This window comes from Mastigoproctus giganteus, chromosome 9 (genome assembly GCF_048544385.1).
Source record: "Mastigoproctus giganteus isolate SK-2022 chromosome 9, ASM4854438v1, whole genome shotgun sequence".
NCBI classification, from domain to species: Eukaryota; Metazoa; Arthropoda; class Arachnida; order Uropygi; family Thelyphonidae; genus Mastigoproctus; species Mastigoproctus giganteus.
In genome coordinates this window covers 184041911-184065919 of record NC_143583.1, presented here as the reverse complement: position 1 = coordinate 184065919, position 24009 = coordinate 184041911, and the positions used below count along the sequence as shown (strand labels likewise).

Genomic DNA, 24009 nt, shown 5'->3' with positions numbered 1-24009 from the left:
TGAGAGTTCCGGCCAGCAGCTGTAGTGCAGGTGTGCCTACTGTGCGACATGCTCTGGTAATAGTCAGTAGTATTGTCCTTTGTATTGATTCTAATTTATTCCTATTTCTTACGAGCGGATGAACCATGCACCGGCTCTATAGGTGATAACAGGTAGGAACATTGCATGGTATATGACTGCCAGAGCCTCTCTTTTGAGCCCCCAGTCTGCTTGACTGATCCTGGCAATCATACCTGCATAATTTCTCACTTTCTTCGCCAAGCAGATCAAATGGGGGTAAAAAGTTAGTTTTGAATCAAAGACCACTCCAAGATATTTTAGTTCTGTTACCATTTTTATAGTGGTTGCGTTAATTTTGATTTGTGGATGTCTGCTTATGTCCAAATTGCCTTTTAGAAGTATTTGTTTGGTTTTGTCAGGCGATATTTTTAACATGTGCATTTTTGCCCACTCCTGCAGATCCAAGAGGGCGGCGTTTGCTCTTTGCTCTACAAATGCTCATGAGTTACCTTTTACAAGGAAAATCATGTCATCTGCAAAGACCAGGCTTTCCACAGGGCCCAGATACATTGGACAGTTGAAGGGCGGAAAAACATACAGTGATGGATAATTCCAAATTTGAAATTTTTGGATCGAAGCGTAGAGTTTGTGAGACAATCAGCTAAAGAAAACATGGTGCCACATTGTTTAGTGCCAACAGTTAAGCATGACGGTGGTTCTATCATGATCTGGGGTTGCTTCCGTTTTTCTGGAGTAAGTGACATCACCAGAATTGAAGGAATTTTAAGGAGAGAAGGCTATAATAACATTCTTGAACATAATGCAGTATCCTCTGGACTTTGGTTTTTTGGAATAAATTTTATATTAGCATTAGTAGTGGCATATGATACAAGAAAGCAAGCTTATACAGCATCAGCCAAAAAAAAAAAAAAAAAAAAAACACTTCCCATTCACCTATCCTTTCACTCCAAAACTTTGTCCAGTTCTTCCATGAATTTATTTAAGCTATCAGCTTCCACAAATGACAGATGGAAGTTTGTTTTAGCAATCAACCACTTGTTGGCTAAAGGCAAATTTCTGCACATCTATTCTGCAGCTGTCTTTCCTCAATTTGAATTTATGTCCCCCTGAGTAATCTCAGCAAGAGGAAGAATCCTATCAGCATTGAGCTTGCTCAAACCATTCAAAGCCTTAAACACCTCAATCAGATCACCTTGCAGGTTCCTAGTTTGCAGAACGTAAGCCTTTCTTGGTAAGAGCAACCCTTTGTTCCTGTAACCAATCTCATTGCCTTTCTCTGTACTTGTTCCAGCAGCTCTATATCCTTCCTAAAATAAGGCCTCTAGACCTGTATGCAGTACTCAGGAGGTGTGGCCTGACCATTGCCTTATATCAGGGGTGGCCAACGAGTCGATCGTGGATTTAATTTCGGTCGATCACGACGAATTTTAAATATACAGTCTTCCCTTGATTTGTGCACCTTGTGCAATGTAATTTTTGAGATGGTAGATCGCGGCACATTTTGAAGGAAAAAAGTAGATCGCATCACAAATTAAGTAGGCCACTCCTGCCTTATATGAAGGGATAATCACCTCCTTATCCCTGCTAGCATAGTTCCTGTATATCATTGACAAAATCCCATCAGCTGCTCTGGCAGCTTGTCTGCACTGCTCTGAAAACTTCATATCTGACTGCATAATTATCCCCAGGTCTTTTTTCATTCTCCGCTACCCTGAGTGTAGCAGAGAATGAAAAAGTAGTATCATACAGTTGGTACATTTTTCTGGGGTTACTGCTACCCACATGCAGTAGCGGTAACCCCAGAAAACTTTGCATTTGTTAATATTAAACTTCAGTTGCCACATCTCAGCACATCTGCTCAACCTTTTTAGATCCTGTTGCAGTAGCATACTGTCATTACTGTCATTAACAACCCTGCCAACCTTTGTATCATCAGCAAACTTCAACATTAAACCTGTTATACATTCATCAATATCATTGATAAATATAGAAAACAACAATGGTCAACACCGAACCCTGGGCGACTCCACTAATAATGTTAGTTCAAAAAGAGCAGTGTCCATTGATTACCACTTTTTTATTTTGAACTGGATGCAAAAAATTATTTTTTGCATCCAGTTAAAAAAAAAGTGAACATCCAAGGAACATCGTAAAGGAACATCCAAGTTCCTTTGCTATCACATTGTAGTATCCAGTCAAATTGGTCAGGGAAGATTTCCCCATAATAAACCCATGCTGTATCTGAACTGTAACTGCAGTCTTGTCTAGATGATCCTGTATTGCTTCTTTAACCAGTGACTCCATTACTTTCCCTGGAACAGAAGTTAAACTATCAGGTCTGTAATTGCTCGTGTCACCATTTGGTCCCCCTTTGTGAATTTGGGATACATTTGCACTACTCCAGTCTGTGGGGACCTCCCCTGAATCCAAGGATGCTCTCATAATTATAACTAAGAGTTTGCTTACTTCCTTTGCTGCCTCTCTTAATATAATTGGATAGATCCCATCCATCTCAGGTGTCTTTCTTATGTTTAACTTCAACAATTTCTCTTCCACTTTCTTCTCAGTTATTACAAAGTCATTTAGCTCCCTATTAGAGTTTGATAAACTTCTGGCCTCCCCTTCTCTGCAGAATTCTTCATGTGTGAATGTAGATACAACTCATTGTTTGTCAGCAACCTGAGCAGGATCGTCAACAGTTGAACTATCAAAATCAGGTGGTCCTATATGATTCCTCCACTTTCCTTCTAGAGTTTACATAAGAAAAGAAGTCTTTGCTGCATCCTTTGCCAAAGATTTCTTGTAATCTGTCTTTGCCCGCCTAACCTGCGACTTGATTATAGACTAGTTTATATTTACCATAAGCTTCTGTGTCACCTGATAATTTATATGCATCCATGTATTTTTCTTCTCTGTCACGAGTCTCATTAGTTCATATGACATCCGTTTAGGCCTAAACCTTGAAGAGTATTTCTTAATTGGTATGAATTCTTAGATTAATTCCTTGAATGCTTCCCATTTAGAATTTGCTGTTGGTAATATCATCAGTTGGTCCCACTGTATAAAATTTAAAACTGTCTGAGTTCACCATAATCACCATAGCGAAAAACCTTTCCTTTGCGCGTAATGGTAGTTACATCTTTAAGTAAATCCCACATCTGTACACTGTGGTTACTGCTACCTATTTGTTGTTCTTTTATCTACAGATTTTTAATGCACAAATAATCATTACTGATAATCAGATCAAGAGTATTACTCCCCCTTGTTGCCTCTCACACATATTGCTGTAGAAAACATAATTACAACAAGACAGTGACCTGAACAAAGCTCTAAGCTGTGCAGGATCTTTCTAGCAACTAAACAACAGGAGGGAATATTACAAATTATGGTGTGGCCACTTCGCTTGCCTTAATTAAATCCAATAGAGCTTTTATGGGATCATATAGACCATAAATTCCGTGAAGTCTACTCATCTTCACAAAATTTATAGGAAACCTTGCAGATCGTTTGGAATAATGTTAGTCAAGATACTATTATAAAGTTAATTGATAGATTGCCATGTCTGTATAAGGCAATGATAAAATCTGATAGAACATATTTCAATGAAAAATCAATATAGTTGTTAATATTAATCATATCAATATTTTTTGCTGTAAATTTTTCAGTGTTTAATATAAAAAAAACAACTTAAAATACTTTTTAGTTTGTTGTTTTTTATAATAAACCTTACATTGTCATATCTAATTTCAAAAAAATGAATGGAAACCTTTGTCATACACTGATTCCAAACTTTTAGGCAGGAATGCAAATACAAAAACTGCAATGGAATTTATGGAAGATTTAAATTAAATGCTATTTGCTTTTAATATAATGAAATTGCCAATTTGTCATCCAGTCATGCTATTCAGAGAAGTTCTTTGTATTAAAGTGAAATGGCTGTTTTACAAACGAAGAAAAAATCTTAGTGTCTGGATTTTGAACAGTTCTGATTTTCAGCCCGATTTTGGATATTCTACCGGTATAACTCATCAATAAAAAGCCATGTCAAATTCATAGGAGAACTCAGTGGCGGACTTAGCACTTGAGAGGCCTCAGCCGCAATTCAATTTTGAGCCCCCCCCCCTCTAAATATTTTTGGTACCACTACAGTGTGCATTCTATGTGCACGTTTTTACTATAGCACGCGCTCTAGATTTGGTGTTGCGATTTTAATCATTTTGGTTGTGCAATTCTTTCATACATATTTTAACTAATGTTTAAATGAAAAAATGACACAACTACCATCTCTCCAAAATCTAACATTAATACATAAAATCTAGCATTAATAATAATATGTATTCTACTTCAGATTCACTTAGTTCGCATGGATATTTCATATAATATGTGGGGATATTCGCATAAGAGTTTACTAACTTCTCATATTAAATTATAGTTTTATTCAGTAACGGTAATAAAGATGAGTGTAAAAATTTAAAATGAAACAATTTAAATTTTTTTTTTTTTTTTTGAGACCTGAGATTTGAGGCCCCCCTTGATTTACGAGGCTCCAGGCGCGCACCTCGTGCGCCTGTGCAGAAATCCGCCACTGGGAGAGCTGGAACCACTCAGCCTCTGTTGAAGGAATGATACATCACCTCCTCTAGTCAACAGTTTCTATTTTTGCTGAGTAGAAGGTGGGTTTCTTCCACTATGTAGCTTACTACTTACATCAACCTGTTCTTCTAAATTCATCATTAATATAGGGAATAGGGTACTTAAACTTGAGTTTATCAGAAAACAAAACAAAAAAATTATTTCTTTTTAGGCTGCAGATTCATATGTAGGGTAGTGTGCAGATTGTTGGCACGTCTACGAGGGGAGGAGTTCAGAAAAGATTTGATTTGTATTCAACCAGAAGTAGTTGTGAAAGAAAGATCAAAATGTTTTGTTTGATACCTTGAAATCTCTATAGCAACTACACAAATTCATTTTTTTTCATTGCAGTGCTGAATGAAGTGAATTGTCATAATGGATAAAGTGGAATACGGATCAATGATTTGGTTCCTCTTTCTGCAGGGGAAAACACCCAGAATGATCCACGAAGAAACGGTCGCTGTTTATGGAGAAGACTGCCCAGGTTACAGTGTTGTTGCAGTTGTTGTTACAGCGTTGTTGTTGTTGAAGACAGTTTTTTGCAGAAATTGAGACATTAATCCTGGAAGATCACCATATTAACATCAAGAAACTAGCTGCAAAGCTCCAAATTAGTGTAGGTTTGTGGAGAACATCATCCATCAACAGTTGCATATGAGTAAAGTGTCTGATAGATGGATTCCCAGACTTCTGACCCTTTACCAGAAAAAGAAAAAGGGCACAATGTGCACATGAAATGTTGTCAATGTAACAGGAAAAGCAAGAGGAGTTTTTTTCACAGTTAGTCACCATAGATGAAACTTGCATCCATCACTCTGTTCCAAAACTAAACAAATGTCAAAATAATGGAAGCATATAGAATTTCCACCCCGAAAAAGGTGAAGGTGCAACTAAGTGATTCTCTCAGTTTTTTGGGATCAGCATGGTGCAGTACTAACAGATTACTTTGAAAAGGGCTGTACTCTGATAGTGAAATATTATCCCAACCTCCTCATAAAGCTACAATCTGCTATAAAAGAAAAAAGATGGGGGAAGCTGTCAAAAGGTGTGCACCTGCTCCACAATAATGCCTCTACTCCATGATAATGGAGTAGAGGCATTATTGTTACGCATTTCTTGCATGCTACGGTGAGGTAAGCTCACGAATGTGGGTTTAAATGTTGCCGCATCCTGTTTATTCTCCCCCAAATGAAGAATCTTGTGTTAACCCGGAGTTTGTTTGCCAGTAAAGGTTAGCATTAATAGAGGCATATGATGCAAGAAAGCAAGCTTATGCAGCATCAGCCAAAAAAAAAAAAAAAAAAAACTCCCATTTCACCCTTCCGTTCATTCAAAATACCTGTACACCTGAGCCTTAAATTTATTTAGGCTATCAACTTCCACAACAAGGGATGGATGCTATGTTCCACCAACCAACTACTTGCTGGCTAAAGGCAAATTTCCGCACATCTATCCTACATCTGTCTTTCCTCAATTTGAATTTATGCCCTCTCAGGTGATTATTCTGAGCTAGAGGAAGAATCCCATCAGCATTGAGCATGCTTAAACCATTCAAGGCTTTATACACCTCTATCAGATCACCTCGCTGGTGCCTAGTCTCCAGACACTGTAATTTGCAAAACTTAAGCCTTTCTTCGTAAGAGCACCCCTTTGTTCCATTCACTAATCTTGTTGCCCTTCTCTGTACTCATTCCAACAGCTCTCCATCCTTCTTGAAATGAGGCCTCCAGACCTGTATACAGTACTCTAGGTGTGGCCTGACCATCGCCTTATACAATGGAATAATCACCTCCTTATCCCTGCTGGAAAAATTCCTGTATATCATTGACAATACTCCATGAGCTACTCTTGCAGCCCGTCTGCACTGCTCAGAGAACTTCATATCTGCCTACACAACCACCCCTAAGTCCCTTTCATTCTCTACCACTGTCAGTGTAGTACCACAGAGTTGATACGTTGCTCTGGGGTTGCTGTTTCCCATGTGTAGTACTTTACATTTGTCAATGTTAAACTTCATTTGCCACCTCTCAGCCCATCTGCTCAACCATTCCAGATCCTGTTGCAGCAGTATAGTGTCCGTAGTGTCCTTGACAACCCTGCCAACCTTTGTATCGTCTGCAAACTTGGACATTAAGCCGGATATACCATCATCAATATCATTTATAAATACAGAAAACAATAATGGACCCAACACTGAGCCCTGAGGGACTCCACTAATAACATCAGTCCACGATGAGCAGTGTCCATTGATTACCACTCTCTGTCTTCTCCCCCTCAACCACCCCTTTATCCATAGCAGCAATTTGCCTCCAATGTCACACTGCTCCAATTTGTGTAGCAGTCTTCCATGTGCAACAGTATCAAAAGCCTTTCTACGATCCAAGTATATAATATCAAAGTTATTCCCTGCATCCAGTTCTTTTGTGACTGCATCATAGTATCCAATCAAATTGGTCAGGCAAGACTTCCCCTTAACAAAACCATGCTGTGTCTGAGCTATAACTGAAGTCTTGTCTAAATGATCCTGCAGTGCTTCTTTAACCAGTGCCTCCATTAATTTTCCTGGAACAGAAGTTAAGCTCACAGGTCTATAATTACTTGTGTCAGCCTTTGATCCTCCTTTGTGAATTGGGGTCACATTTGCACATTTCCAGTCTATGGGTACCTCCCGTGAGTCCAAGGAAGCTCTCATAATTATGGCTAAGGGTTTGCTTACTTCCTTTGCTGCCTCCTTTAATATAACTGGATAGATCCCATCCACCCCGGGTGCCTTTCTTGTGTTTATCTTCAACAGTTTCTCCTCCACTTTACTCCCAGTTATTTCAAGATTCTGTAGCTTACTGCTAGAGTTGAATACACCTCTGGCATTCCCCTTGCTGAATAACTCCTCATGTGTGAATGTCGATGCAAAATATTCATTTAGTTTGTTGGCTACCTGAGCAGGATCATCAACACTTGACCCATCAATATCAAGTGGACCAATCTGATTCATCGCCTTCCTTCTAGAGTTTACATAAGTAAAGAACTCTTTCAAATACAGATATATATACACAGTTATGCCCAGTTAATTTATTAAAGTACAAATAAAATAAAATATAAGTACAAAATTCAGTAGTTTTCGGAACACGTGTCCCTTTATCAACTGACAAATTTGTCAGTTGATAAAGGGACACGTGTTCCGAAAGCTACTGAATTTTGTACTTATATTTTATTTTATTTGTACTTTAATAAATTAACTGGGCATAACTGTGTATATATATCTTTATTTGAAACTATGGACCCCAGTACTCCAGGCCCATTTGTCACTAAAGAACTCTTTGCTGTTTTTCTTTGCATCCCTTGCCAAGGATTTCTCGTAATCTGCCTTCGCCTGCCTAACCTCCTTTGTAACTTGGTTGCATATCAACTTGTATCTATCATAGGCTTCTGTGTCATGTGTTAATTTGTATGTATCCCATGCATTTTTCTTCTCTGCCATATGCCTCATTAGTTCATCTGACATCCATTTTGGCCTAAACCTTGAACAATATTTCTTAGTTGGTATGTAAAGCCTAGTAGCTTCCAAGATAAGTTCTTTGAATGCTTCCCATTTTGAATTTGCTGTTGGTAACATCATCAGTTGGTCCCACTGTATAGAATTTAAATACTGTCTCAGTCCATCGTAGTCGCCTTTAGGGAAGCAATAACCCTTCCCTTTACCCCTAATGGTAGTTACCTCTTTGAGTAAATCCCACTTCAGCACACTGTGATCACTGCCACCTAGTGGTTCATTTATCTGCAGATTCTTAATGCATGAAGAATCACTGCTGATAATCAAATCAAGAGTATTAATCCCTCTAGTTGCCTCCCGAACATGCTGATGTAGAAAACAATCATCCAATAAATCCACAAAAGCCCTGCTAGTGTGTGAGTAACCAGCCCCCAAATTACAGTCAATATCTGGGAAATTAAAATCTCCCATTATAAGACACTCTGATTTACTGGCCCACTCTATTTCCCTGTACAGTTCCTTATTATACTCATCAGAGTCATTAGGCCTATAGCACACTCCTACTCTCAATTTTGATCTCCCAATGCTTATGTCACACCAAACTGACTCGACACTGCACTGTCCAGCGATGTCGACTGGCTTCACTTCCTTGGATTTTATGTGTTTTTTAACTAATAGCATAACCCCTCCTCCCTTCCTATCCTGTCTATCCTTTCTGTAGACGTTGTACTCCCCAAATTGCAGTTCTGCATCCCTTATATCTGTGTGACACCACGTCTCTGATATCCCAACAATATCTGCCTTCGATGTTTTGAGCAATACCTCAAATTCATCAAATTTATTTACTAAACTCCTAGCATTGGTGTACACGCAAGTATACCTGCACCTGTTTCTATTCTTAGCTACCCTAACACAACCCATGTGTTTACTTGTACCACAATGGCTCCCAGCAGTCTCTGAAATACCATGCATCTTGTTTTTCAAGCTTCTGCTCATTCTAATAGAAGCAGTGCAAGAATCTCTTTCACCTCTGCCAGTGGCTACTGTCAATCTATTGGTGTTTGTCTCCCCCCAAGCTAGCAGTTTTCCGACCCACCTAACACTGCCTCGATAGCATCAGCAAATATTCTTGCACCCTTTCTATTTAAGTGTATCCCATCCCTGTAGAAGCAATCTCTCCTGTTAACAAGTACAGTCCAGGCTGAAAAAAATTCTACCCCTTGAGCCTTGCACAATCTTTCCAGGGCCGAATTGATCGACAAGGCTCTCATCATATACTCCCTCCTATCGTGTCTGGGCAGAATTGCAGACACTTTCAAATTCAACCCTAATTCTCGGCTTTTGTTCAACAGTGACCTGTACTTGTTAAGTAATTCTGCCGGTCTCCTACTCTTAATATTATTAGTGCCAACGTGTACAACTATATCACCTTTTGTGCCCTTAAAAGATGATATTCGCTCTACAACGTCATCAACCTTTGCCCCTGGCAGACATACCCTGGTCCTGTTCCACCTATCTTTTTTACAAAGCATGTTCCCCGTTTCCCTGACAATAGAGTCACCAACAACTACTAGTTCCTTCGGGACCAGCGCATTCTGCCTTAGGGGTTGTCTCTGTGTCACGCGATGCCCAAGTGCAAGCTCTGGCGTTGATGTGGGCAGCTGAGAGCTTGATGGGCCCCTCAATTTAGTTTCTTCGAGGGCATCCACCCTGTCCTTCAAGCTCTCATATAGGCCCACAAGAACGCCGAGTTGTTGCCTGATATCGATACACTCCTTGCATCGCGCACACACAAAGACATCCCCCTTGGCAGTATCATGTCCCGTACTCTGCAAACATCAAGCAAACAGTGCTCTGCAAACATCAAGCAAACAGTGCATTTTATAAGGCTGTGAGTCGGAGGACAACTGCCCCCCTCAGTTCTGCTCTGAGCCACAGCACTTCCATTAGCTTGAGCCTTTTGCTCAAGCCTAATGCCTTGAGCCTAATGCATGAAGAATCACTGCTGATAATCAAATCTAGAGTATTCCTCCCTCTAGTTGCCTCCTGAACATGCTGATGTAGAAAACAATCATCCAATAAATCCACAAAAGCCTTGCTAGTGTGTGAGTGACCAGCCCCCAAATTCCAGTCAATATCTGGGAGATTAAAATCTCCCATTATAAGACTCTCTGATTTACTGGCCCACTCTATTTCCCTGTACAGTTTCTTATTGTACTCATCAGAGTCATTAGGCCTATAGCACACTCCTACTCTCAATTTTTATCTCACAATGCTTATGTCACACCAAACTGACTCGACAGTGCACTGTCCAGCGATGTCCACTGGCTTCACTTCCTTGGATTTTATGTATTTCTTAACTAATAGCATAACCCCTCCTCCCTTCCTATCCAGTCTATCCTTTCTGTAGACGTTGTACTTCCCAAATTGCAGTTCTGCATTCCTTATATCTGTGTGACACCACGTCTCTGATATCCCAACGATATCTGCCTTTGATGTTTTGAGCAATACCTCAAATTCATCAAATTTATTTACTAAACTCCTAGCATTGGTGTACACGCAAGTATACATGCACCTATTTCTATTCTTAGCTACCCTAACACAACCCATGTTGTGTTAGGGTAGCTAAGCATTGCGGTAAAAGTATGTGTTTACTTGTACCGCAATGACTCCCGGCAGTCTCTGAAATATCATGCATCTTGTTTTTCAGGCTTCTGCTCATTCCAATAGAAGCAGTGCAAGAATCTCTTTCACCTCTGCCAGTGGCTACTGTTAATCTATTCGTCTTTGTCTCCCCCCTAGCTAGCAGTTTTCCGACCCACCTAACACTGCCTCGATAGCATCAGCAAATATTCTTGCACCCTTTCTATTTAAGTGTATCCCATCCCTGTAGAAGCAATCTCTCCTGTTAACAAGTACAGTCCAGGCTGAAAAAAATTCTACCCCTTGAGCCTTGCACAGTCTTTCCAGGGCCGAATTGATCGACAAGGCTCTCATCATATACTCCCTCCTATCGTGTCTGGGCAGAATTGCAGACACTTTCAAATTCAACCCTATTTCATGGCTTTTTTCAACAGTGACCTGTACTTGTTAAGCAATTCTGCCGGTCTCCTACTCTTGATATCATTAGTGCCAACGTGTACAACTATATCACCTTTTGTGCCCTTAAAAGATGATATCTGCTCTACAACGTCATCAACCTTTGCTCCTGGCAGACATACCCTGGTCCTGTTCCACCTATCCTTTTTACAAAGCATGTTCCCCGTTTCGCTGACAATAGAGTCACCAACAACTACTAGTTCCTTCGGGACCAGCGCATTGTACCTTGGGGGTTGCCGCTGTGTTGCGTGACGACCAAGTGCAAGCTCTGGGTTGATGTGGGCAGCTGAGAGCTTGATGGGCCCCTCAATTTAGTTCCTTCGAGGGCATCCACCCTGTCCTTCAAGCTCTCATATGGCCCATAAGAACGCTGAGTTGTTGCCTGATTTCGATACACTCCTTGCATCGCGCACACACAAAGACATCCCCCATGGCAATATCATGTCCCGTACCTGCAGCACTTCCATTAGCTTGAGCCTTTTGTTTTCCTGCGCTGGTCTGAGTCATGATTTCTTTTAATTTAAATAAAATTTCAATTTCAGTTTATAACCCTAACTTATCTCCCAACACAGTTATAACTAGATATATATTTTTTAGTGTCAAGTATTAATTATCTCCGAGTTCCCTTTATATAACTTCCGTATCAGTTATGTATTAATTAATTATGTTACGTTTGTAATCTAAGTCTGTATGTGTATTTAGTTAAAAGTACAATTTAAATGCCAAAGAAGTTCAACAAGTTTAATAGATTTTACCGATCACCAAAAATATTATAAACCTATACTATACTAACGCTATCTAGGTTCGATATATAACGATCGTATGACAAAGACAAAGGCGGGAAGTTACGAACGGTAATCTATGGACACTTAAGTATTAATTAACTTTCAAATCTCGCTGTCTCAATTCAGAATAAACTAACGATCCTTACTAGGTCTATAAGCTACTTACAAAAAATAATTTGATGTAAAAAATATTCAATAAGCGGCTAAATATGGCTAAAAACGTCTCGTTCAGCGGAGTTGCGACTTGTAACATGTGGATACCCTTACCGATACTTTTATGCAATTGCAAGGCCGAGTAAAGAATAAATACACCAAATTAATCAGAAAATCACAAAATAATGCTATACTACTAAATTTAAATCAAAAGTTTTAGAAAAACAATAATTTCAAATCAATAAATAAGAAAAATCCACTTAGCGGCTTTGAACACATCTGGCCCTTACTAGCCTCGTCTGCAGACCCCACTGTTTCTTCACTGGTTGCTCTGTAACAAACAGTTTCTAGGCACCTAACAAGTGCACAGATTTATTTACTTTTGAAAAGTGTTTTTTCCCCCTTCTGAATTCTAGTGAAGCACTTCAATGCTTGATCTTTTACTAATGGGTTGCAATACTTGTATGTTTCATTTTTTACATATTAATTTTTGATGAACAGAACTTTTATTAATTGTGCTTAAAATTGAAAAAAAAAGTTATAATAATAAAATATGAACATGAAACTAATAGTCACATCTATTTTTCATTTTAAGAAAACTGATGCGCAAAAATTCAAACACACACACACACACACACACATACAAACATATTAATATGTTTTGTCAAATAAATAAGGAATGAACAGATAAATAATAATAATAATTGAGACAAGAACAGATTTTGCACAACACTTGGATATAAAATAAAGAGTAGCTAATTTCTGTAGCATATGCTCCCGGCAGCTGTCAAGAAATATATACTGTGAAATCCCGTATTCAGAATTCATAAATCTGGGGGGTTTGACAATTTTTTTTTTTTTCCATTTATGTGATGCCATTTTAGTGTTACTTCTCCCATCTGTCTTTTGGAACATGGTAGAATAATAATAATTTTTTATGAAATTTTAGTGGCTGCTATACTTATTCAATAAATGACATTTCTTTTTATTTACTGAAGGAGTAACTATATTCAATAAACTTGTAAATTACTGATTTTATCTGTCATCCTGCTTGTTTTCCTCCCCATCTTTGGTCTTTTCTCAATGACCTCCAGTAATGTACTGCTGGAGATTATGGCAAAGGTTTCTTCCAAAGGTTTGCCTTCCACATGTGTTATGGTTGTGTTTCACAGCAAATTTTGCTACCCACTGCACTCATTGGTAAAGTGTTGTGTTTTTGTCCAGTTTTTACCATTGGCATAAACGGAAACTTTCAACATCTGTCTGTCTATATATATCATTATTTAAAAAAACTTCCAAACTGGTACATGACTTCTTAATTAATTTCCATTTCTTTGTAAGAAACATACAAAGGGCAGCTGACCCTTTCCCTGAGACTACCTGGTGATGAATTTTGACCACTGACCTAAGAGGACATTCAGATATTAAAAAAAAATTAATAATAATAAATAAAATAAACAAAATTAAAGGGAGAATGAAAAGAAAGAGCAAGCAAGCAAGCAAACAAACAAACAAACAAATATTAGAATTTATTGGATAATGCATGTATTTTGTTTCCTTGATGAATGGTTAAAAATAATAATTTTTAAAAATTCTTTTTTGGTGATAACCAGAAAATGTGAGAGACAAACTTTATGACAAACAACATCCCTATTAAATACAGTGCAATCTTGATATACTGCACCTCATTACACTACAATTTAACAGTGAGCTACTAGTTGTGATATATTCAGTTATAAACTTTTCTTAAAAACAGCATGCAACATCCTTTTCAAAACTATGAAATCACATGTAGAATGGCAAAAATATATATATCCTCATTTGGGCACTGGAATATGTTAATCCCATACTGAAGGGATACTTATTAGATAAAAACAATGCTTGTTTTTTTTTTTTTCTCTAACAGGACGTGTGCTTCTTTCTTCTAAAGTTAAAGTTAAAAATTTTAGTTTCATTTGTTTGTTATGTTTTAGAGTTAATTAAACTTTGTTTCAAATTGTTGGTCTGAAATCCCTTGAAAAACTCATTTCCTGAGTTTTGTTGGGAAATCCCCTCCCCCAATCCTCATGGAGGGAGAAGTTAACACTATATCAATATGTGTAAACAGATATTTAATTTTAAATGGCTGAAAATGAAATTTAGGGCAAGAGATTCCCTGCTGTGTTGGCAGTTGATAGGCTACTGTGTGATGTGAGGATGGCAGGCATGACATAGCAAATGCTAACCCATCTATGAATATAGATAATAATAAAATTTGTCTTTGTTTCATGAAAAAGCAAAAAGAAATTTATCTTTTGCTTTCTGTGGTGAAAATAAGAGACAAATATAAATGCATTCTTTCCTAGCTAACTCAGACAGTTTACACATTTGCTAGCAATAAAATGATATGCATTCATCGCTTCCACTTAGCAATCTTACAGAGAGGGAGGGCAATAGTGAGCAAGCATCTTGAAATATGAAAATTAATCCACATGCACACTCTGAAATGAAATTGCTTACAATAAAAATGTTTGTCGAGGTTGTCATGTGTTAATGTTGAAGAAACTAGATAAATTCTATTTTGGGCTATAATGTGGGTGTTAAAAGATATTTCCGACATCCGAGTTATTTTGAAGTTGTATTGCATGTGTTAGTACATAGTGAAATACCCAATGTTCATTGTAAAAAATACTAATATTTGAAAGGGGCAAAATTTCGAGTCCCTTGTACTCAGGTTGTAATATATTTTAATTATATATATACTTTTATTACAAAGGTTATAAGAAATTCCCTTTCTGGATAAAGGGTCTGGTATGTACAGTAAACCCTCGCTAATCTGGATTAATTGGGGGGGGGGGGTCATCCAGATTAAGTGATAATCCAGATTAGTGAAGCAAAAGATAGCCCTAAGTCAAAAAACTTAGAACACAAGTAAATGGAAAATTTAATGATTTAGGTAGTGCTAATGAAAATAAATAAAAAAAAATAAAAAAATATATCACTGTAGAGCCTTTATTTAAAAACTATAAAAAGACTATACATTTATCCATCATTAGAAGTCTTGGAAGTTGTACTTTATTTTTGAACATAATAATACAGGTTTGAAGAAACTGTCGAGTTTTGTGTGAACAGACCTCTGCTGCTGTTCTTTAATTAGAATCTCCCTCACAGTTCTTAGGTATTCATAATACCCCTGCAATTTTTGATTTGTTGAAGAGTCTACATAATTGATTACTGCATCAGTGCCATCTCTTGTGGAGCTAATAAGTTTCTTCTTAATTGTAGATTCTTTTAGTTCATTATCTGATTCTTCTTCATTGCAGAATCCTTAATAACATTTGTGGCAATTTCTTCCTCTGTCAGAAGCTGAAATCCAGGATCTCCTTCTTCCAGTTCAATCCAATTTTGGATATTTCTTGCATTATTTCAGTCTCTCCAGCTGCCCTCAACATTGTCTGAAAGTCCTCTGGCTGTAATCCCCTAAAGTCAATATCACCATCACCTCGCTAATCCAGATTAGCGAGGGTTTTGCAAGAGTTTTTTCTAGCCATTCACTAAAGTTTCCTTTTTAGTGTCCCTCCATGCATTTCTCTAATGGGACGTGATAGCAGACTTGATATTGTATGATTTGATATTTTCCAGTGTTTTTCTTCTTATGCCATTATATTTATCCATTCTCTCTTCCAGCACTACCATCACCTCATCAAGGAACTTGTGCTTGTAGAGCTTCTTGCAGGCCATAATGATGCCGTGGTCCATGGGCAGTTGTGTTTGGTGGCAAAGCCAAACACTTTATATTACCATCCTTACTGGACATATTTTCAATATCTGGATGTGTGGGGGCATTGTCAAGGATTAGAATTTCAGATTACCAGAATTTAATCTGGTAATCTGAAAATTTCAACAATTCTTTCTGGTACTTTTATACTTCATGTATAAAGCTGTTATGGAAATTCTTTGTAATTTCTTGTGTGAACCAAGCATTTTGCGAGTTGTAGTAGACAACAGGCAATATGCACATACAGTCTTTTAATGCCCTTGTATTCTTAGCTTTGCCAACCACAACAGACTTTAGCTGATGAGTTCCATCTGCATTTGCTAAAAGAAAACTTCTCCTTGCTCTTCTTCTGCCCTGGTGTTGACTGTTTATTTTCTGATTGACCATACCAAAACAGTCCCATTTCAGCATTATATATTTGAGATTGACAAAGACCTGATTGTATTATTATTTCATTTAATTTTTTTCTAAGTGGCTCAACACCTTCAACATCACTACTTAGGGCTTCACCACAAATTTTTCTATTAGTGAAATTGTGCCTTTTGTCTAAATTGTCACAGCCATCCTGAACTGCAAGTAAAATTGTGTAACTTCAAATGCTTTGCAAACTTTTCTACTGCTGCCTTTAGCTCAACACTACTTGATTGTTGCTGTGAATACCACTTAAATACAGCTTCTTCCAGCAACAATTCTTTTGGCTTTTTTTAATGGCTATCTGTTTGATATACTCCCCACATCAAATTTTAAAGCAAATACCTTTAATAGTTTATTTTGTGTTTTTATATCTGACACAGTCTGTTGCCCAATACCAAATTCTTCGGCAATTTTTTTTCCAGGAACACCATTTTCAAGTTGTTCTATCACTTTGAGCTTGTTAATGATAGTTAAAGTTAACATGTGTTCTTTTTATTCCACTTTTCAATTCTTTAGAGCCCATAATTATATAAAATATGTTAACTTATGTAAATATATATGTATAAAGAAGTATGCAAATTAAGTGTTATAATCAGTAATGTACATCCAACTCAAAGTCAACAACGATACTGAACACCACACAAGACCACATCTGGTGAGTATGGGCTTGACACACCCAGGGTCCTGAGCTGGATATCATCATTCTTCTCTTTCTTGGTGACTCCTTTCTGCTTCTCTCTCTCTCTCTCTCTCTCTCTCTCTCTCTCTCTCTCTCTCTCTCTCTCTCTCTCTCTCTCTCTCTCTCTCCCCCCCCCCCCAGGGTAACTGGGGAATTTTTTTGGCTGGTGCAGCATAATGCTTCCTTGCACCATATGGCTGATAATAATAATAAGACAATGTAATATATCTTCCGTCTTTCTCTGTGCAGTCAATCAGTGTGCAGTCAGGATGACTCATCTACCTTCCTAAATCCTGTGTCTTTCAAAGTACTCAATTATGAACAGAATTTTTCATATTTCGATCTGGATTATCCGACATCCAGATTAATTGTAGCCGGATTAGTGAGAGTTTACTGTACTTGTTTATATTATGCTGAAACTGAAAGTAATATGATGAAGTGGAAGACAAAAATAGTTACACAGATAGTTGTGCTGGAGTTGACAGGTGCTTTACACATGTAATTCCAGTTCAACTCAACAATAAATACTCACTTCCTCAACTGCTGAAATAAAGCTTTTTCTATATTTGGGAAGGTGCTGAGGTGGTTCAGCCATTAATCTTGAAATAAAACATAATATGCAGCAGTTATTTTGAAGGAGGACCTGTCAGGTCCCATGTGACTATGTGATTATAGCCAGTTTAAAAGTAAAATCACATATCAAGCTTCTGGTTGTACAGTAAAGCTTTGATTTAACAGAGTGGATTTAACAGATAAAAAAATTTTGCAGGGACCAGAGTGTATTTTGAATGTGCTCATGAGATAGGAAAAACCAGGAACTCGTGTGCCATGGCAGCAACAGCAAGTGTGCCAGTATGTTTACATATATGCTCGAAATAATACTGTTTGTGCTCACCCTGTGTTTCTATATTATAGCCTCACTTACAGTGCATCATCTCATGGGCCCCTAAGAAAGCTGGTGAAAAAAGAATGTGCATGTCAGTGTTGTACACAAATGAAATCTTTTAGAGAAGTTAGTTTCTGGTGTGTCTGTTTTCCACATCTGTGAGGAGTATGCCATAAAAAAAAAAAAAAAAACTGTCAGATATTGCAAAAAGCAAGGCCGAGCTTAGAGTCTGACTCTGAAGATTTACCAGTATCTGAACTTCAGCTTCTTAGCTCCAATTCTGAATAAAGTTTTTCCAGTCACCGTTATATGGTCATGGTACATTCTGCTAATTATGCACTGTGTATCAGTGTAAAGTCAAAATAATAATAACTTGTTTTTTATTGTTTTACTTTATTTCAGTGTTTCTAATATAACATAGTAACTGTTAAAATTTTCAGTTATGTGAGATTTTATTTTATTTTTTCGAAATAATTTTTATAAATGATCTTGAAAAAAAACTTGATTTAATGAATATTTGCCATAAAACCTCTATCTTTCATCTGTATGGTTTGAGGCATAAATTTGCAAAATTTTTATTTGATATCTGTTTTGCTTTAATTAGCATTGTATTTTGATGTGTGGTTTTTGTAACCTTGTATATCATTAAAAACAACCATGGTTGAATTGTATGTGGACAATAGAGAAGGACCCTACAATGACAGTTTTTATCATTAAAAAAAAAAAAAGAAATGTATGGGGTTAAGAACTGTTTTTCATGATCCACTGACAGGCTATATAAGATCCTGGAAGAAATTATGCCCTAACTTCATGAATAAGATTGTGAAAATGGCTGTAAAACTGGAGCATCAAAGGGAGCTTGAGAATATGTAAGAATTTAGTTGTCATGGATTTAAAAATTCTGGAGCGTATGAAAAGATTAATTTACAGTTTTGTATTATGCTAATAATATTTAAGGTTATTTTTTTACTGAAATCATATTTTATAAGGGGTTTGAAATAGCAGTTTTAATCAATATTAGAATAATAATCCACTTATTGGCTATAATGAAATATTGCATTTAATTCTTACAGGTTCAGACAGGATTTGGTCGCACTGGTTCTCATTACTGGGGTTTTCAGACTCACGGAGTTCTACCAGATATTGGTATAGTATTCTTAAATTTTAGTAATTGTATTCTGGTTTGTTAAGCAATTCTGCTTATTCCTAGATAAAATCATCCCAGATTTAAAAAAAAAAATATTTTTTTTTTTCATTAATTGTTTTCTTCGTATATGAAAAATATTACTATTAGTATTAATTTTAGTAGTGGTAAATTGATGCAAGGAAGCAAGCTTATGCAGCTTTATATGGGAGTGGGTGGGAGGATCCTCCCCAGATCACTTATCCATCCCATCTAATAAGTTGTCTGATTTTTCCTTAAATGTATTCAAACTGCCCACTGCACAACATCAGATGGAAGTTTGCTCCAACATTCAAATACCATCTGACTGAAAGCAAATTTCCACATATCTGCCTTGCAACTAGCCTTCCTTAATTTAAATTAATGCATGTTATGTGTATGTATTGTTTGAGAAAGAGTAAGGATGACATTAACATTTAGCTTACTCAAACCATTCAAAGCCATAAGCAACTCAGTGAGATCTCCTCACAGGTGCCTTGTTTCCAGATGCTGCAATTTGTAGAGCTGGTCTTTTGTGGCAGGAGTACCTTTTGATCTTCTCTGCACCCATTTCAAAATATTTGCATCTTTATTAAACTGAGGCTTCCAGATGTATTCTTCATGAAATCTGAGATTTAGTATTAGCCATATAATTAAAAAAAAAAGCTATAGGCTTTTTGCTGGACTAACCAAAAAAAAAAAAAACCTAAATAAAAATTAGAACAAAAAAAACTAAATAAGAATTAAGAATAAAAAATAAAAATTAAAAGAAAATAAACAACATATATGTTTCCCTCCTCATATAGGTATCCAGCTGACCATTGAATTTTCCCAATCTGTCAGCCTTCAACACTTCATGGAGGTAACTTATTCCATAATTACCTTCATTTCTTTTAGCAACTTACTGGCTAAAAGAAAACTTTTATAATGGTTTAAACTTCTTCCATGTAATTTGAATTTTATTTCTGGAATAATTTTAATGGTGAAAATTTCACTTTCACTCATTTTGCTTTCCCTCTCTGAATCTTATAGACCTCGGGTCCCCTCTGAGGTACTGGGTCTTTTTGCAGATCTCGCCAAACAAAGATTCAAAAACAGGTTGCCTGTCTTTTTGCAGATCTCGCCAAACAAAGATTCAAAAACAGGTTGCCTGTCTTTGAATCTTTTCAAGAAGCTCAAAGTTTTTTTAGGTGCAGCCTCCATACTTTGACAAAGTATTCCAATTGCAGTCTTAAATTGCTTTATACAGTGTGATATGATCCCTCTATCTTTACAGGCGCCTCCGTAGCCAGTTGGGCAGGAGCAGCAGTGCGTAGCACACGCTTCTTGATTAGACCGGGGTTCGAGCCCGTGACCACCAAATACGGAGGATGCAGAAAGGTCAGGGAATGACCACCGCATATCCCCGGAACAATATGGCCTTAGTTGCTAATGCTCCTAAAAACCAAAATAACAACATAACATAACCTCTATCTTTACAAACAAATATTTGATAAATCTTTAATAAGATACCATGGGCCCTTCTTGCTGCCTGTCTGCATTGCATGGAAGTTATAATATAGATGAACATGAAGTTATCCATATTATAACTCCCAAATCCCTTTCTTCTTATACTGTTTTTAATTCAACTCTACTGTGTGTATTAAGTTATTTTAGGGTTGCTGTTCCTCAAATACAAGATATGTTTTGCTACATTAAAACATAGCTTCCACTTTTCTATGCAGTGCACCATTAAACATCAAATAATCAACCAGCCAATCACTTTTTTGATTGGCTGGTTGGTTATTTGATGTTTAATGATGTACAAAACCTATCCAAATTATCCTGAAGAAACACTGCTTTGAGCTGATCATTAACCACTCTCTCAATCTTCACATTATCTTCAATTTTGACATCCTGTCCTCTGTCCCTTTGTCGATGTCATTTATGAAAATCAGAAACAATAATGGTTCTAGAACTGATTCTTCTAACATTAACCTAATCTGAAGAGTCACCATTAATCACAAACCTTTTGCCTTGCTACTCTAAATCCCATCTTAGAATCTTCCTCATGATTCTAGCATGTTCCAACTTATACATTAACTTCTGAAAGAGAGATTGAGTTAAATGCTTTGCTAAAATCTAAATCTTTATAAGTTTTGGTGGCTTAACATTTTCATCTGTATTATTTTTATATTTTTCCCTTTCATATATATATATATATACGAAATAAATATGAGGTCCTGTGACCTCGGCACCTTTTTCGGTGCCGAGGTCACAGGACGAACAGCACTAGGTTATTCTTATTATTCCTTTTTACTTTTTATTCCTATTTACTTTTCCTTTATCTTAGCTTCCTTCTTTGTTCACCGTGATAGTGATTTCTCTATCTCCATAATTAGCATTTCTAGTACTGAAACGTTAGTACATTGCCCTTCATGACTACTAACTTATGTAGCAATTATGATCGTTGGGTACTTTCTGCATATAGCAGTGTCCCAGGTCCATAATCCATTATTATTTTTATTATTAATAATATCTCTTGAACTGTTGCTTCCTTTAAAACATATATATATCCGATGATACAAAATAAAATAAAACATAAGCCGGTAGTATGGCAAAAACTGTAGAGCGAAAATTAACATAAAAATAACATAAAGGGCATAAAAGGTGATATAGTTGTACACGTTGGCACTAATGATATTAAGAGTAGGAGACCGGCGGAATTACTTAACAAATACAGGTCACTGTTGAAAAAAAGTGTGAATTATGGTTGAATTTGAAAGTGTCTGCAATTCTGCCCAGACACGATAGGAGGGAGTATATGATGAGAGCCTTGTCGATCAATTCGGCCCTGGAAAGATTGTGCAAGGCTCAAGGGGTAGAATTTTTTTCAGCCTGGTCTGTGCTTGTTAACAGGAGAGATTGCTTCTACAGGGATGGGATACACTTAAATAGAAAGGGTGCAAGAATTTTTGCTGATCTTTACTTTGCTTAATTGGGACAACCTGCCGTTTAATCGGAGCAGGAGACCGCAGCACTGGAGATTACCCTACGATTGTCTCCGACAGTACCATGTGGTTCTGTCGAAATTCTGGAGGTCACAACCATAAAATAATAAAAACAATTAGCAGTCACCTGTTTATTGGGCTTTTCTGTTAGTGAAACGGACAGTAAACTCGATCTTACTGAATTTGCGATAATACCGACAGCTGGAATTCTGTGGGTTATTATGGTGAAATGTGTTTACACTTCCATGAAATCTTCAATCATATAAAAAAATTTATTTTCAGATTTTCTCTTCATTCATATTTTTAAAGCTTTGTACCTCGTTACTCCGTTCTCACTTGTGCATATTGTGTTACTTGCAATTTGTGTGTGCTGTGTTCTTTGTTATTGATTGCTTATCTTTTTACTGTTTTAAATTTTAACCCCCACCCACAAATGTCAGTGAACAGAAATGTCAACTAGTTCGTATGTACATATTACAGTACGTATTAATTATTCCGATAATCACGTATATTATTCTGATTTTCACGTATTTTTTAATTGGTAAGGTAATAAAGGGTAAATTTCTGCTTAATATATCTTTGCTTTTATAGCCTGTGGATAATATTCCTCCTATTTTCGCTAATTAGCATCGCTGTTTAATAGAATTAAAATTCAATTCACAAACGTGATCACAATGACTGGTGCTTACCTCACATTGTATAATGAACAGTACTTGACTATGTTGAGTTTGTCGTAATGTGATTTGATTGTACAGTGAACCAATTGTAAAAAAAAAAGGGGGGGGGGTACATTGTATTTTTAACTATTTACATGAAACTTCGAATAATTGGGGCAGCCGCTTAATCGGGCCAAAATGCACTAGTCCCGATGTGTCCCAAATAACTGGAATGGACTGCATATATTTCACCCATACTTATTGACAGTACAAGCAACACTATAAAATACCAAACTGAAGGCTATGTTGAGCCTGATGTCGCCACATATGCCCTAGTTTGCTGAAATTGAAACATGTTTATTCTTTTGATTTGTGCAGTTTTTAGGCATGAGTCCTAAAAGAAAAGCTGCTGTGGAAAATAAGAAAACAAGTGAAAAAAAAACTTTTTTTTTTGCATTTTTGCATAAGTGCAGGTGTGTACAAATATGGGTGCATGATTTTTTACAGTTCAGAGAATGTGGTTGCTGTGAGGTGAACTTTGCTGCTGCTGCTGCTGCTGCAATTTTTGTATAATCTGAGTTGTTCTGTGTGAATAGCCTAAATAACATGGTCCATATCAATATAATTAGGAATAACTAACTTCACAGTGTTATAATTCTTATATATATTTGTTTTTTAGGCTGTTGCTTCTAAAGGTACAAACAAACAAACAGAAAATAACTTGAGCTACATTACTGCTATAATGAGTTAAATGTTTGATACCTTGTGTCCATTCTGTTTAGGAATTTTTTTTCACCAAGGTTTCCAGCTTGATATTTTTTATGATGGCCCCTGTGGGTGTTGATAATTGACCATACTATTCACCCTTTGCCATGTTATTATTGATCATAAAAATAATTTTTCAGGCTCCTGTGAGTAGTAATTAGTAAAAGGTTTTTAAATATTATAAGTTGCTATTTGTTTGGTGAGTACTAGTGTGGTTAATACTGCTATTTCAGTTTTAGCATTAGCATTAGTAGAGGCATTTGATGCAAGAAAGCAAGCTTATGCAGCATCAGCCAAAAAAAAAAAAAAAACCCACTTCCACTTCACCCCTCTGTTCGTTCAAAATACCTGTCCAGCTGAGCCTTAAACTTATTTAGGCTATCAACCTCCACCACAAGGGATGGAAGTCTGTTCCACCAACCAACCACCCGCTGGCTAAAGGCAAATTTCCGCACGTCTATCCTACATCTGTCTTTCTTCAATTTGAATTTATGCCCTCTCAGGTGATTTTTCTGAGCTA

The 24009-nt window shown here is 36.9% G+C and overlaps 1 protein-coding gene across 1 annotated transcript in view; it reads left to right on the top strand.

The window, feature by feature from the left end:
* LOC150080934 (alanine--glyoxylate aminotransferase 2, mitochondrial) overlaps positions 1-24009 on the top strand; it is a 209816-nt gene that overhangs the window by 94218 nt on the left and 91589 nt on the right. Inside the window, exon 8 of the mRNA XM_090380600.1 lies at positions 18990-19062. Coding sequence (XP_090236726.1) covers positions 18990-19062 — 73 coding nt within the window. The remainder of the gene's footprint in view (positions 1-18989; positions 19063-24009) is intronic.